The sequence below is a fragment of the Ictalurus furcatus genome, chromosome 7, assembly GCF_023375685.1.
Source record: "Ictalurus furcatus strain D&B chromosome 7, Billie_1.0, whole genome shotgun sequence".
NCBI classification, from domain to species: domain Eukaryota; kingdom Metazoa; phylum Chordata; class Actinopteri; order Siluriformes; family Ictaluridae; genus Ictalurus; species Ictalurus furcatus.
In genome coordinates, this window is record NC_071261.1 from 22,412,088 (window position 1) to 22,429,518 (window position 17,431).

At 40.3% G+C, this 17,431-nt stretch overlaps 1 protein-coding gene across 1 annotated transcript; it reads right to left on the reverse strand.

The window, feature by feature from the left end:
- Window positions 1-4: 4 nt before the first annotated feature.
- Window positions 5-17,431, reverse strand: hspa12b (heat shock protein 12B). The gene is made up of 13 exons (XM_053629268.1): window positions 16,759-17,431; window positions 15,654-15,725; window positions 12,433-12,527; window positions 11,698-11,822; window positions 11,306-11,492; window positions 10,720-10,824; window positions 9,456-9,572; window positions 8,553-8,730; window positions 5,264-5,350; window positions 3,394-3,498; window positions 1,921-2,179; window positions 1,417-1,520; window positions 5-1,317 (listed from the first exon to the last, which is right to left on the reverse strand). The coding sequence occupies exons 2-13, from the start codon at window positions 15,700-15,702 to the stop codon at window positions 656-658; spliced, it is 2,073 nt and encodes a 690-aa protein (XP_053485243.1). The 5' UTR covers window positions 15,703-15,725; window positions 16,759-17,431; the 3' UTR covers window positions 5-655.

The window sequence follows — 17,431 nt, forward strand, 5'->3', positions numbered from 1 at the left end:
GCTGTCTTGTTTGTTTATTTATTTATTTAAATGCTGAAGCTCTAAGAAGGTTTAGCAGTATTTTTTCTGCCATATTCTCAGCTTTTTTCATGTGCTTTGTTTGATAACATGCAGAGTATTGAACTTAAACACAGTGGTTATAGCAACTCTATGGACTGGTTTTTACCAAGGATGAATACTAGATTAGGTTTTGGGTTCATAATATGTATTGGGTATGTATTCAAAGTTACTGCATAACAAAAAACGACCACTTAAAGAAAATAATGTGAGAACATTTGTGTACATTTATAATGTGTATGTGACTCCTCTGAAGTCCTTATGATTAACTTGTATTCCAGCTTTTCAGTACATTTTGAAATGTCCAGTTTCTCCCCAAGCAACTAGGTGGCATTGTTGGTTTAAAAGTAAAAAGAAAAATGTGTAAGTATCTGCATAACAGATTTGATAATAAAAAACATGACTACTTGGACAGTAATAATTCTCAGCAATAGTAACAATCTACAAAAATAAAGTTTTGAATTGGTTTCTTATCATGAGACAGCTTGATAAACTGTAAGAAAATGTGCCAAACTATTTTAGGATAGATGGAATCTGAATTAGTCTTTTGAATAGTTCATATACCTATTGTCTTTTCCTCAAAGTGTGGGTAATTTGGTTAGTTAGACAGGAAGTCAATAGAAGCCTTGACCTGTCTCCCTGTGTCCATGTCAATAGCAGTCACTTTAATTTCGGTGTCTCCGAACTGCATGGTGGCTCGTATCTCCCTGCGCTCAAGCGCTGCTCCATTTGTGCTGCTGCTGATGGCGCCTGCCTCTGGCTCGGGCAGATCCAGAGTTATGGTGCCACACTTCCTCACTCCAGCATCAGTAATGTACACCACATCATCACTGGTGCAGCAGTAAATATTTATTATAATCTTCCTTTGGCCCACTCTGGCTGGGGTGTAGCTCCGCCTAACCACCTCCCCCAAGGCCACCGATTGGTCAGTGCAAACGAAGCGATCAAGGATGTCTGTGCACCAATGCCGGCCATCTTTGATGAGAAGTTTCTCACTTGGATGACGACCCTCTACAAAGCGGTTTAAGACACCAACGCCATACGTTAATGGGCAGCGGCGGACTCGAACCACTGTGGGGTCTAAGCCAAACAGCACTGCACCCTTCAGGATGGTAAGACCCACATCCTGAGGGATGATAATGCGGCAGCGCTGCCCCAGTGCATTCTGGACCGCACGCTGGAGCATAGGAGACTCAGCGAAACCACCCACCAAGAACAGGAAGCGCACGTTCTTTACTTCCTCCTTCTCCATCAGGTCCTCTATTATAAATGAAAAAAAAGAAGAGTTTACTCAGCTGTGTTTACAGGTTTTTGTGGGGTTTTTTTCCAAAGTGTGTGAGTAGAGAGTGTTTGTCTTACCAATATGTTTGATGATCTTGCTGATGGTAGGCTGGAAAAGCTCATTTGTAGCTTCTGCCGTGAGCCTTAGCATCCCTTGTGAGGACCATTTTACTATATTCATACTGAAAGAGACATCAAAATGAATGGTCTGACACTGGAAAGTGAAAATGCACATTTTGATAAGCTGTGTTAACAGTAGAGACTCTAATGTTCAGTCTTTTATTGATGTTTCAAAACAATAATATTTTCCCATTACCATATTATTTCGTATAGGTGCGCTTTAACAGTACATTAGTTATTATTAGTATGTCCCATGTAGGCAACTGGTGTTTTGTCTTGTTCTTCATAATCAAGTCATTTTTGCAAAAAAATTCATAAATTACAAGTTGCATTAGATAAATTACATATACTAACGAAATATATACTGCACCTTTATTACTATCAAATCCATGTCTACATTTCAAGAGGCATGTTTCTGTTTATCCTACCACTACCTCCTTGGCCATGTGAGAACAATCATACTTGCTCTTGCGTAGCGCTGTTTCCACACTCTGGCCACAGTGTCTCTTGTAGAAGTCGATGAAGGAAAAGGGCAGAGAGATGTTAAGTGCGCTCGTCCTGCTTGGGGCTGCTGTGCGTTTACGAGCCTCAAAGGCGATGGTCAGGTCCACCCAAGCAGCCGGACGCTTGGCTTTAAACGTTTCAATGAAGTCTGCCCCAAATATCTTACACAGCATCGCCTCAAAAGCCAGGTCTACACCTACTGCGCCATACGGACCTCCTGAAGAACACAGAACAGAATCACTTGAGTGCTTACTGCAGTATATTGCACTAAAACTGATGAAAAGGTAAATGGAAATAGTACACTGCTTCATGGGGTTGGGGGCTGTTATGAATATCATGATACTTAAATCAATACTCGTGCATATTTTCCAAAACATTTGGCAGAGTTCTCTTTACTAAGAAAAGAACAAAAACCTGTTCACTCAAACTTGAAAAAACAGTTGTCGGGTCAATAAACAGTCATGCAAAGAAAAAAAAATGTGGAACGCTTTCATGAATTCTTCGGTCAAAGGCATTTGCAAGTTAAGCTCTACATTTGTATAATTCATCTTTTAAGAGCTTGGAATACTATTTCAGTGGGGGAAATGTTTGTGGTTGTGTGTTTCCAGCCATTTATTTTCCTTGGTGTAATTAACCAGAAAGAGTGTTTTACTGTATTGCACCAGTGCTGATCCTAACTCTCTTTATTAGTTTACAATATGTAGTTACTAGGGGGGCACAGTGGCTTAGTGGTTAGCACATTTGCTTCACACCTCCAGGGCAGAGGGTTCAATTCCTGCTTCGGTCCTGTGTGCGGAGTTCTCCCTGTGCTTCGGAGGTTTCTTCTGGGTACTCCGGTTTCCGCCCCCAGTCCAAAAACATGCATTGTCCGTAGTGTATGAATGGGTGTGTGTGATTATGTCCTGCGATAGATTGGCACCCTGCCTTGTGCTCCATGCCATCTGGGATAGGCTCCAGACCCAGAAAGGAATTGATGGATGGATATTATAGTTACTGTATAGTTTACAACATATAGCATATTTTAAAAGTTGTATGGAATTCAATAACTTTTTTCAACAAGTTTTGAGTTAAAGTTTTTCTGTTCTATTCTAAGTTCAGAGAAATCTCAACTTCTTTGTTATGGTAATAACAGAAGATAGAGATTTGATTCATTTTATGCTAAGGTATTTCTTTCTTTTTCTCAAGAGATCTTCTCAGCGTTTAGCTGGAACAGATAAATCAACAAATCAAAAGTATATGAAAAAAAAATTATATAGTAATAAATTAATAGAGTATTACATCCAGTCAGCCACTTGTTACAGGTTTTTACTGCCACAACATATTGTTCTCATACAGGCTAGGAACGTTATTAGCATATACTTAGAAAACTGCATGACATAATGCCTCTCATTATAATAAGCATATGGCCATGTGCTCCACTCCTGCACTCACCTGATGCTTTGTACAGCTCCTTCAGTGTTCCCTGAGGCTGCTCAATCTGATGTACCGTGAGATCCACTGTCCCGCCTCCACAGTCTGCCACTATGTACTTATCCCCTACAACAACACACATGCAGTTTGCAAGGGGTCATTCCCCTAAAGTAAAGCATAAAGTTTCATTTTGCACTGAAAATGCATTTAGTTTAAGGTTAGGCTAAACATACCTGTAAAAAGTCGTTCAATTTTAATGGCATTAGAGAAAGCACTAGTGAGAAGAGGAACATAAGTGCATAAAGAGAACATAACGGACATAGCGTGAGGGCATAAAGCATGGAAAGTAGAGAGGGAGCATACAGTATACTGTAAATGCTGCTTCACTTTAGAGACCTCCATTCCCAGGGGAACCACCCACATCCCTCTTACTATGGGGGTGTCTTGGACATAGCAGTTGAAAATGTCTAACGGTCACCCAATTCCCCAACCAAAGTCATCACTAACAAGCGCAAACTATATTTTTGGGTTTTGTGTGAGGAGTTGGCTCATATTCCGTATGTCTCTGTGTGTCTATCTCGTCTACTCTCTCTCTTGCTTGCTCGCTCGCTCCTCCTCTCTCTTGGCAGGAAACATCTGGACCTGAAGAACTGATTATTTTGACCTGGACCTCCTGAGCTTGCCTGGCAAGCAATAGCATGCTTTAAAATACACACACCCCCACAAAGCACCTCCATGGAGATACAGCAGCTGCAGCCAGAAATAACATATATGTGATTACCGGCACATTCAAATGTGAGTTTGAAATTACAGCAGAAAAATATGTAATTGTACAGTTTCAAAACAACAAGAATTACTTCTCTGTTCCAGTTATTCACAGATTAAATTGTATTAAACATCACGTACAGGAAGTGTGGGCAAAGCGATTGGCTTTTTTGTGTCCCTTGTGTAATAGATATTGATATTGTGTACCACCAGGATATTATACCTTTCTCAGGAAATGAAAAGCCATGTACTGTGGTGTGTTTGTGTGGGGGTTTTGTTTGGCTGGTTTTATATGTTGAAATAGTCATGGTTGGGCGGTCTGATTTGTGTTTGTTGTATCAATGTCAAACATGTCTGGTTACAGTTCTGCTCGTTGGCTTTTTAATAAGCCGATTCATTCCATCTATAAATGCAGTTTGCCTGCTTCTCTCAACTGCTGCAAATCTCTGTCACAACATATGAGTCCTTAGGCAGCGTATCTTTTTAACTGTACATGGCAATGTGGATGTGTGAGTACCTCATTCATTTAATGACTTTTAATTATTAAGAAAATAATTAATATGAATAAACATGACATTATACCGTTCCACTTCTATTTCTGTGTTGTCTCGTAAAGGTAATTACAGGAAAAAAAATATAATTAAGGAAATATAAAGGTCTACCATTTTATTTAAACGTTAAATGTTCAAAAACATATATTCACAACAGTACAACAATCCTTTTCATCTGCATTCATGTTCAGAAACTGGTTTATTTTGGTCAGTGGATACAGAGCCAATCCTGGAAACACTGGGCGTGAGGTAGGAATACATCCAGTCTGTCACAAGGCACCATACACACACTTTCACATGTAGGGGTAATTTGTAAATGTCGCAGTCCACCTGGGAGGTGAGAGGAAACCGGAGTACCTGGAGGAACCCAACACAAACATGCAAAACTCTACACAGATACTAACCAAAGCTCAGGATCGAACCAGTCAACCTGGAGCTGTGAGATGGCAAGAATACCCGAAGCACCTCTGTAACACATCCTACAACTATCTATGTGGCATATTCTTCATATGACTTTTTTTTGTTTGAAAACCTTTTTCCATCCTCAACCTATATATTTGTGCTACGTTTCTTACCCGTCTGCATCTCAGACCACAGTTCCCCAGTTCCACTCTCCACGAGAAATATTCGGCTGTGTCTGGCCCTGCGAAGCTGTTCACGTGCTGTAATATATAAACATACACTTCACTCTTTAATCTGTGAACCATTGTTACTAATCAGCAGCACATGAACTTCATTAGCAAAAAACACATTACAACAAGAAGTAAAGGGATGGGGGTTGGAGTGGAGGTCCAAAACAATAACAAAGCCCATATTTTTCATGAACATGAGCTCTTTTTCTTTAACATATACTCTTCTTTGTTGTTCAGCTTAGCTGACAGGACTACATGGACTTTGTGTGGTGTACTGTATGAGTCGCAGCATTAGTTACAGTACACGCTTAATGATGAATACTCAAGGAGGAATGGTCTCTGATTCTCATTCTTTCTGAAGCAAATGAGTGCATGTATTCCAGGGGGAATGTTTTTATTGTTGCTGTAAAACAAAGCATTTCCTCACTTAATGCTTGTCATATTAACTGTGACCCTTAATTTCAGTTGAGCTTCAGCCAGTTCATTTAGGTTACATCTGATTCAACTGTGCTTCTATGGCTTGCATGATGCAGTTGTAAGCCATAGAAGTTATTCGCTGAAATCATTATAAAATAGTTTATCAGATACCCTTATCCAGAATGAGTTGCATAAGTGTCTCTATTAAAACATATCCAAATGTACACATATCAGGATCTAGAATATCAAGCTAAAGCCTGTCTGAGCGGAGTTAGTACGAGTAGGTACAGTAACAAAAACAGTCAAGTGTTGTTGTTTTATTTTTGTTGTTGCTGTTGTTTTTTAATGGTGCTCATTAAACACTATATGGCTAAAAGTATGTGGACACCTTACTAATCACACCCATGTGCTTGTTGGACATCTCAATCCATATTTATTCCCCCTTTACTGTTATAATAACCTCCACTCTTCTGGGACAGCTTTCCACTAGATTTTGGAGCACGGCTGTGGGGGTTTGTGCCCATTCAGCTACAAGAGCATTAGTGAGGGCAGGCACTGATGTCAGGCAAGAAAGCCTGGGGTGCAGTCCGCATTCAAATTCAATCCAAAGGTGTTCAGAGGGGTTGAGGTCGTAGTGGGGTTGAGTGGGGGGTCGTAGCTCCAGTAAAGGGAAATCTTAACGCTACAGCATATAAAGACACTCTAGACAATTGTGTGCTTTCAACTTTGTGGCAACAGTTTGGGGAAGACCCACAAATGGGTGTGATAGTCAGGTGTCTGCAAACTTTTTGCCATATAGTGTATGTCTTCCTTGTATTTTAAGTGATGGTTTGTCCAGTTGATGTTCAAAGGGAATATGGTGCAGTGCAGGTTGTGATAAGTGCCTTCAGGTAGGTATGGGCTGGTCTACCTGGGAATAGAGAAATATGCAACAAAAAAAAAAAAACATGCAAAAAAAAAAACGTACTCTGTCTCTTACACCTCTACTCTGTGCACTTTGCTTTTCTAGAAGTCAATTAAAATATCTTGTATGGTAGCACTGCTATTGTTCTCCGCTTGATGTATCGCTTTGCTTGTATTTCCTCATTTGTAAGTTGCTTTGGATAAAAGCGCCTGCTAAATGAATAAATGTAAATGTTAATGTATGGGCTGGTCCATTTAAGCATCAGTGTTTTAAATCTAATGGGGGCAGCTACTGGAAACCAGTGGAGGGAATGCAGCAATGGGGTGATTTGGTAGAACTTGGGGAGTTTACATACAAATCCATCAAAAGCACACCACTGCTCATTATACAGCTATTGGTTGTATGCTCAAAACTATAAAACCCTTAAGGGATCTTTGGTTGTGCCTCTGAGAGAATCCTTAAAGATTCTATATAGAACCGTTTTTGGCAAGCTTTTGCAAGACCCTTAACTATCCACCAAACCCTTAAGGAACCCATTTCCTAATACTGTAGCTACATATTTCAACACACGTAGTAGTACATTCAAAACTGACCACTAAGATGTCTTGAGCGAAATATTTAAATGAATACAATCTTGTCCTTACAAAGTCTTTGTGTGTTCCAGAATTTCAGAGCTGGAGTGCTTTTGCTTTAGACGCAGTCTGGAAACCATTTACAGTATGGAACAACATTAAAGAAGAAATGAGAGAAGAGAAAAGAAAAGAAAACAAAAAATTCTATTTGGAAAGTAATGACTTCCAATCCTGGCTGACATCATTGCAGCCAAAAGCTGAGCAAATCTGTCAGTTTTGCTATATAAGGACAGCCTGAGTGTGTAATATGAGAATCTGAGTGTGTGCAGATGTTTGTATTATGATCATCAATAATGAGAATTATTCTGGATCTTTGTATACATGTGTGCAATCAGAACAAGTGGATGGAAAATTATGAAGAACATATTTTCTCACAGTTGCTAGACTTTTTGTCACTGTACTTGGCATAATCAGCTCTTTCTCTATAATTGTACAGTGATGGGCAGCTCCAAAGAAGCACATTTCAGACTTGAGAGTGAACGAGTTGGAAGAAAGGAGAGGTGGAGAAGCAGAGGGGTGCATACAGACCTGGAACAGTTTCAATGTCAAACATGTTTTGGGACTGAGAGAGCAGGGAGCCATCATTCAAATGCTTGTGGATTTTAAAGAAAGAAAAGAAAGGGGCAGGAGTTTGAAGGGAAGTGCGGGTATGGAGAGTAAATGTGAAATGTCTGACTGAACAGACTAAAGGAGGCTGAGATCATAGTCCAAAAGCACCTTGTTTCAATTATGTGTATGTGGTGCTGGGGGTATAAGCTTTTGTCTGTATACTGTGAGTGCGTATATGCTTATGTAAGGGAGAAAGCTGCAAAAACCAATAGCATGTCTTTTCTAGGAATGGCTGCATGAACAAAAGGGGGTCTTATTGTCTTATGATAGACGCTGATGGTGGTTTATTTGAGGGACGCCTGTTTTTAAAAGGAGAATGACAACCCCGGCCCCCACTTTCTCCCTCTCACTCTCTTAATATAAACCACATGCTGTTTTACCATACCCCTCTGATTGAACCCCCCAATAGTGCTCTATCAGCTCCTAAATTTACCTTGACACACATACCAAAGAAGGATACAGTATTTCCCCTAGAAAACCACAACCCCACCACGGGATGAAAGCCCATCTTGATTTCCCAGACCCTGAAGATGTTTTGCATCTCATGTTAATGCAGCAAAGGGATCTGCTTTGTTGTGCTGGAGCTTTGCCTGGAGTATTCTTTGTACAATCATGTTTATCATTAAGAGTAACATTTTAAAAAAGAGCAATGTTAAAGGAGGTCCAGTACCTTGCCTGAAACTGGAGTCAAAGGGACGGGACCCGTCCTGGTCCAGGCCGTTGGTCATTGGTCTCTGGCTGAGGTCAAGGACCTGGTGGAGGCGGAGCTTTCTACAATAGATTGAGGCGGCTTCAGGTTCAAGAGCAATGAGTAGCTGTTCAGCAGAGTCTCTAGCCACAAGACCTGCCTATAGAACGAGAGAACAAGAAGAGATAAAAGTTGAAAGACAAGCAACAGTATCTAAAGCCTTGCAACAGTGCTGCTTTACTGATCTGTGCTAGCTACACAAACACAATACAAAGCTTTTAAAAGTAAGCTGCAACAATGTATTAAGTGCCTTGTTTTTCTCTGCTTTTCTCCATCCTTCTCTCCCCATTCTCCCACTCTATCTCTCTGTCTCTCTCATGCTTGGCCGGAGCAGGCGTGGTTTCCTGTATTTGTGCGCCTGTCTCATGTATTGTTCAAACTCAGAGCCACCTCCAGGAGGAAACTACACCCTCTCGAACCCTCAGAACCAAGGAGAGCAGAAAAGCTGTGCGGGTCAAGAAGGTTGCCTCAACTCAAAACACCATCATATTGAGTTGCACGTTGGAGATCCATGACGAAAAACTATATCAGTGGCAGTAGTGAATTGAGCTAGTAAAGATGAATGGGAAAGTGTGACGGATGATGAGAAATCCTTAACACATCTTATTCATGCATGCGTTCCTTTTTACACACACACATATATACACACACTTCCTGAAGAACTGTACTACACTCTCGGTGGGTAGCGTCATCTTTATGAGTGTGCATGTGTGTGTGAGAAAGAATGAGAAACAAGCGGAAAGGCATGTCAGTGAGTTTGAGTGTGTCTGGCATTGATGAATGCCGCATGGTTATACACAAATGGTCTGAGTTCAAGTGGATTACCAGGTATGCAGCCTCTCTCATGAACTGCTTGGCTGGTTGTCTCCACACAGCAGGAACAGTGATGACCCATCGCACTTCATCATGTTCTAGTACAGACGAACACTGTTCCTTCACCTCCTACACACACACACACACACACACACACACACACACACACACAGAGTTCACTTTTAACTGAGGTTAACTTTCTTATCTCCTTCAGCTTCAGAGAAAGCTACCCTTACGTTTACATTCGCATTTAGTCTAGAGAAAGTTACAAAAAATGCAAACAACTGCGGATACAAAGTTTTTAAAAAGTAATGTATAAGCATTTATAGCCTGCAAGACTGGAACTGATATGTACAAATGCTAAAGTGATCTAGTTAGTGAAAAAGGAAGAAAAAAAATCTAAACCTAAGAGCACAAACAATAAATGGCAGTGCAGAGAGATACGTATAGATCTTATCCTAAATACTGTGTGAAAAGCTAAGTCTTTGGATCTTTGAGGAAGGACTAGAGAAAGTTGTCTATTTGGACTAGAGAAGGAAGAGCCTTCCACCACTTGAAGCCAGGATACTAAAGCAGTGAGATCTTGACTTATGAGACAATGCTTAATAAATATATTGTGCTCAAGCACAATATATTTATATATTTCCTGGATCATTGCATGAATATCTAGGTTATATACTATAGGTTACTATAATCTCTAATCTGTAATCTAATATTTACCTCACACAGGCCACACTGCCGATGTAGCAAACATGTATAAGTCTTCCTCACATTATTGGAAGTCTGAATCACATTAAACTGCTCATACACAGTAAAATCCCTAGTGTTGAATTAACACCCAGAGTGTTCATTTGTGCCCAATGGACTTGTATAAACACTGTAGAGTGTGCATTCAACCCTCTGGGTGTTAAATCAACACAGGGGATTTTGCTGTGTATGCTGAACAGATAACAGATTGATGTGGTCAGATTTGATGCTAGCATTTACCCATAAGGTCCAGAAAGTAAGAGGATAAACAACACAGTGTTTACTAGCTCCACCATCTTAGCTATGTATACCTTTTTGCACTAGGACACACCAACCTTTTCACCTTTTAAGTCTAACCAATGTTTAATATTCTTTTTACATGCTTTTATTTCCCACTATGAGCATGATAGCGCAGGTACTGAAAGAATGATAATTGTGTGTGACTAAGTATGTCTGGAATGGGTGCGATGTGACAATTCCATGTCCTGGAGTGAAACAGAGAGAAAGAAAACCTGCTTTTATACTTTACCTTTAAAACATGCTCCCGGAAGAATCTTAGAGCATGTGCAAAAACCTCAATGGCCCGAACTCTCCTTCCACTCACCGACTCCAACTCTGTCACCATGGTGAGGTCCTATAAAACAGGACAAAGTGCTGCAAAAATGTTTTAACTTCCCATTTCTTAGTTAACCACGCAGTCTTTAAACTAATGTTTCTAGTGAATGTTCGTGCCATTTCATTTCCATAATGTTGTCCAAAGCCCAGACATACTGTGATTTTATGTAATTCCATCCTAAAATATCCACCATATATATGTAAATGGTCTGCACTTATATAGCGCTTTTATCCAAAGCCCTTTACACGGGTTCTCATTCACCCATTCACACACACACCCTCACACACCAATGATAACAGAGCTGCCATGCAAGGCACTAACTTGCCATCAGGAGCAACTTGGGGTTCAGTGTCTTGCCCAAGGACACTTCGGTTTGTGGAGTCATGAGGGCCGGGAATCGAACCACCAACCCTACGATTAGTGGACAACCCGCTCTACTACCTGAACCACAGCCGCCCGGCATAAAATATGTTTATTTGTTGTATGCATGCATGCTTACACTAGTGCTATGAATCTTCATCTTGAACTTGTCGAAGTAGAGCCAGTGTCTGGCTTCTTCAGGATCCAAGTCATGGTAGCTGTCTCGTGCTGCAAAGCCAAAACTGTGGAAGCGCAGTTCAGGGGTCAGCAGCAAGCAGGTCGGGCTCTTCTGATTGGCCACGCCTGGATCTCCACCCTCCCAGCGCCTGTGGAGATTAGAAGATGATGCTGTTAAGAAATAGAAGTAAACATTTGGGAGAGATTGTGCTATTCTGCATGACCAGAACTGCATGATGGTCTTGTCTTTGGTGTTGCTTTAACTCATCATTTATCAGTCTCTATAGGCATAGTGCTGGATGGAAGTTAGTAGTGACAGATATTAGGTCATTAAATACTGATGTGATCAGTTACCTCATCATATGGATGACCTCTGGGTCCTCTGTGAAACTGAAGGCATAGCCACTGGAGGTGGTGCCAAAATCAATAGCCACCACTACAGAAAACGGACGTGCTACACGTGGCCTCAGCTCAGTTCTCTGCAGGGAGTGATGGAGAGACATTTTTAAAAGTTTGGTATGGGAAGGAACAGGATAAAAATGTTCAGCCATGAAAAATTCAATGTCCAGTGAGGAAGAGAAAAACATAGAGAAAAAAAGGAGTCTCTCCATCCGGAAACCTGTGCTGTAACCTTTTCTCAAGGAGGTATGGTTATCAGATCTGCAGCTCTGCCTGGTACTGAAATAAACAGCCTCTCCTCTCTCTCACCTTCCATTCCTCTCTCTGACCCTTTTAAAGCTACATTTAGGGAAAATGAACATTCTAGACTTGTTTTCATATTTCAAGGAGTGTGTCATGGTTGAATATCTTCTTAATGCTTTCTAAAGGTAGACTCTGAATTAAAGCGTTTTAAAGCCCACCACAGATTACAGTTTGTAAGAAGAATGTAGGATTAACTCACATTTTGGCTTAAAAGCCTCATACAGGGCACTAAGTAAAGAAACATAATTGCAGACATTGCGAATGCCACTTTTTGCTTTATCGTTACTGGGCTTTAAAGCAGTAGTCAGCTTTGGCTTTGCACTATTAAGGTTAACAACAAAAATGTGGACGTGGCAACTGATCTGAGATTAGTATGTGGTGTCATACCGGAGAGGGCGAGGGAGTGAGAGGAGCGATACTGCAGTCGTTTCTGGAGGGGGAAGGAGAGCTGTTTGGAGATGTAGACCTGGATCTGTTCTCATCTGGAAGAGAAGAGACCTTAAATCTGTTGATGCCACATTACTCTCTGCTTCCATTGCTTCCTCTACAATTTCTGACATCTTTGATATCTTCTTTCCTTCAATGATACTCTCAAAGTACCACTCTTTTCTGATATTTTGCATGAGCACATATTAAGACTAGGTCTGTTCCCAGCTCGGCCTGGTATGCACTCCCCCCTGGCATACACCTGAGCTCTGGGCCTTAAAAGTCCCTGGTAGATGGCTCGAATGGCTTAATAGGAAAACTGGTCTTACTGTTCACCATCTAGCTCTCAGTGATCACCTCAATACACACAAAGTCACTCTGAACTCTGAGCGGTCTAGCTATGCTTCTACAATTACAAATTAAGCAAGCAATAGGCCTAAGGTTTTGTTTGACACAATAAATAAGCTCACTCAACTTCCGGCTTATAATGTTCATGTATCTGAAGAGCTCTGTTGTTCTTTCCTGAATTATTACCAGGAAAAGTTGAATGCTGTCCGCCTGTGCTTTATAGGCAAGGCCTCAGATTTTTTCTGCCTGACCATGCTTGTCAACAATTGTTCAGTTTTATTCCTACAAATCCCTCTACAAACTCCTCGTTTTTGCGACTTGATCCTGTTCCTACATTTCTCCTCAAATGCTGTCATTCTGACCTCTCTGCACCTATCTCACACTTCATAAACAGATCTTTAGCTTCTGCTTCTTTCCCTTTACCGCTTAAAACTGCGTCAGTGACTCCAGTTCTTAAAAAACCTAACTTGGACCGTACTGTTCTCTCAAATTTTGCGTCCTATCTCTAACTTACCGTTCATTTCCAAAATACTGGAAAGCATTCCAACTGCAATCTTTCTTTGCTCAAAATAATCTCTCTGACCCCTTTCAATCTGGCTTTCGTCCACTTCACAGTACTGAAATCGCCCTTGTAAGGGTTGTCAAGAACCTACTATTCTCCAGTGACTCTTGTTCTCTCTCTATTCTTCTATTACTTGATCTTAGTTCCACTTTTGATACTGACTACTGTCATGACTTATTTCTCTGCCACCTCTCGGATATCGGTGTCACAGGTGCTGCTTTTTCGTGGCTTACTTCATATCTCACGGGTAGACAGTTTTACATCTCAATCGCCTACAATGTATCTGAAACTAGGTGTCCCTCAGGGATCGGTTCTTGGACCTCATCTATTTATTATATATAATGCCTTTGGGTTAACTTATTTGCCGCCACGGTTTCAGTTACCACTGTTATGCTGATGACATTTACATCTATATGGCTTGTAGCTCTGCTTCCACGCTCCAGACCAGTCTATTATCAACATGTGTAAATTCAAAAAGATGGCTTAACTCCAACATTTTAAAACTGAATATGGGCAAAAGTGAGATCATTATTATTGGAATCTCTACACTCACTAAAAACATCCTTTATGACTTTACGTGTGACATTGATTGTACTCTCATTAAACCAAGCAGTATTGTAAAAAATGTTGGGCAACAAGAAACACCCATCAGTCACATGTTTCAATATTTTTGATCACTTGAATAGTGGGTGGGTTCAAACAAATGTTACCATGTTCTAAGTTGTTTAACACATCTAGATGTAAATAGCAGAAAATGAAAGTTCAAATTCTGATCTATTGTCTCATATTCATCTTTGGATCACAAACCCAAATGTCTTCAGTGTACAGCAAAAACAAAAGAATTAGCCTTGCTTTTCTTATCCTTTAATAGGGGACTGTATCATGACTGGTGAAAGTATTTATAGAGTGCATAATGGATTTTCACACCTTCTTATCAGTATTTCTCTCTCATTCCCTTTTAAACTATTTGAAAGTCTGAATCTGTTGTCAGCATGTACCCAGCCTAATCCAGGGAAAAATATTAACCACTTTCACACTAAGCAGACGAAATCGGCTGAAGTGTTTTCCTGAGGTTTCTAAGGATTCATGAATTCCAGTTCACTTGAAAGGCTGTGTGAACTTATGCCATCATTATAATGATTTACCCATCCCTATAACTTAAATAACTACTGCATTCAAACCCACAGATGCATACATGTGCACACTGACACATACACAAAATGAATAACTCACTTAGAAGTATGACTGGAATGTTATCACATGCAAACAGACACGCATATTACAGAGGGGATGTTAGATAAGGATATGCCACACCTATGTGAACCACAGTGCACCACTACCAGAATCTGTTTTTAGATCATAATTTATCAAATTATATTTCAGCAGAATTTCTTTACAAGCATCACAGACTGCATACATCATTCTTCATTATTATTAGTCAACTTTGTAGTTACTGAATTAAGTAATAGCACATAACAAAGAAGAGTATAGTAGCCGGGTCAAAATCCAGTGTTACTGAGGGTTTCAACAGTTAACATTGTGTTAGTTTGATACATGAATGAAATACATGGCATCAAAATCTTTTAAATATGAGTCAAATGATGCTGCAATGGGATGTTCAGATATTTTTTCCATTTGTATGAGGATTCTCATATATTATAGAGGTAACAAACATGTATTTTTCTCAGTCATACATATTATTGGTTGATTATATTAGGCATCAACTGAGTAACACTTTGCACTATAGCAGGATCGGGAATCCTTAATGTTAGCAAATATGGTCGAGTTTAAAAATCTGAGTTGACTTTTTTTGCAAAAACAAATAAGAGGTCTATTTCCTCAGACTTTAGAATGCTTCCATAATTTCCATTAACAAGAAATGGAACTTGAAATACATCAGTCAGTTTATTAGGAACACCTGTACCCCTGTTCATTCATGCACTTATCCAATCAGCTAATCATGTGGCAGAAGCGCAATGCATAAAATCACACAGATACAGGTCAAGATCATCAGTTAATGTTCATATCAAACATCAGAATGGGGGAAAATGTGATCTCAGTGATTGTGATCATGGCATGGATGTTTGTACAAGCTGGATTAAGTATTTCAGAAACCTGGAATATTTATGTGAAATGGCTACAGAAGGCTACAGTAAATCAATTTACCAATCTTTATGTCCTTGGTGAGCAGATAAGCATCTCAGAATGCACTACACACTGTACCTTGAGGCTGACGGGCTATAAGAGCAGGAGACTATGTAGTATATTATACCTGGGACCCGGAGACTGTTAGTGCTGGGCTGCAGGAGTTCCGCCATCATGGAGGAGACAGGGCTGTCACAGCCTGATCAGGACAGAAATATTATCAATAGACCAATAGTATCAACAGTATATTGATCTTATTTAACAACTGCCCATAAAATTGAGTGTAAAACATGTTTAAATTAAAGATGTTAATTTATTTCTATTGAACAGAATAGCAAAACAAAGTACATTTACTCCTTTCCCCAAAATAGGGAGAGAGTGAGAGAGAGAGAGCGAGAGAGAGAGAGACCCATGCTCTGTGTTTATATATTTTACTGTCAAGAGCAAAACTCACAGCCATTTTTTCCACACCATTAACATCAGCTGCCTCTATGTCCACTCACACGGGCACTCAGAGGTCATGATTCTGCACTTTTTTTAAAAACTTCAAGTTCAGGTGATAATGTAAGGTTTTGTGCAGCCCAATAATAATGGTATATAACATTTGTTATAACTACTCTTTCAAATATAACTCAATTATTACGTTGGACTTCACAATTCAGACAGGTTGGAGTGGCATTACTCCAGAGCAAGGGAAAAGCTATTATCCATGTCCTCCAAAACCTTCACATGATACTAAATTTGGCATAACTTGCAGGATGTAAATAATAAAAGCTATTGGTGGAAGTGCTCCACCTTAATCTTTCTCACTGCCCATCTTCTATTTTCCCAATTCATCTCTACAACAAACCCACAACAAGAAATAGGAGACACATAATCAAGCTTAGGAATCCCAACTTTAAGTCTCCAAATGTGCATTCAAGACAATATACAGTACACGAAAACACTAATACACAAAATCAACACATAATTTCCATTATTGTAATTGTAATTGGTCCTGGAGTTTGCCTGCACTGCACATTTTAGTGCTGCTCAAATATACCTCATCCAGATATCAACTCATATACAGCTCTTGGAGGAGTTTAGTGTATTGTATAGTGAGAGTAACAGTTTCTCTTCTGGAACTCAGTGGATGCTTTAGAGAATCAAAGTGGATGGTTACTACAGGACCAGTAATGCAAAACACTGTACTGTCCAAGAACCAGTTTTTGTTATAGAATATATCAACTCACCCCTGTGTTAATGGACCAATTCTCTGGTCTTCGTGACCAATCACTTGACCTGTTTAAATGGGAAAAAAATGCCAGAGCTACCGAAAATACTTTGTGATGCTTCTGATGCTCTAGAATGATGAAATGTCCAGCTGGAGATGTGAAGAAGTTATATAAAATAAAGGCACAATTAGGGTGTGCTCAAAGTCTGAACTGGAGGGGGAAAAAAATCCAAACAATTTTCAGTCTACAGTCCAGAGTAGAGAATTCCCTTTCACTCCCTTGCCGTGTGTTTCCTCCTGTGTCTGTATCCAGGCACTCAAACCCCTCAACTGCACTGGAATGTGAGAGAGGAAAGGGTAATAGAGAGGGAGCCACACATACACATACGTTTTAGTTGGCTCTGGAGGCTCTCATAGTGCAGGAGGGAGGGGAGGGGAGAGTGACTTCACAGGGGATCATATTCATTGACCATGTGCAAGTGTGTGTGTGTGTGTGTGTGTGTGTGTGTGGAGGGAGGAGAGTGTTTATAGTGGCAGTACAGAGTGATTAAGTCATCTGCTCCAATTTTTCCTCTTCTTCCTCCCTCCACACCCCCTGCATAAGACCCTCTGTTCTTCCTCCCATCCCAGCTCCCCGTCTTGCCTCGACTTTCTTCCTGGCTTCTCCTCACTCTCTTTCATCTTTTGCCCTC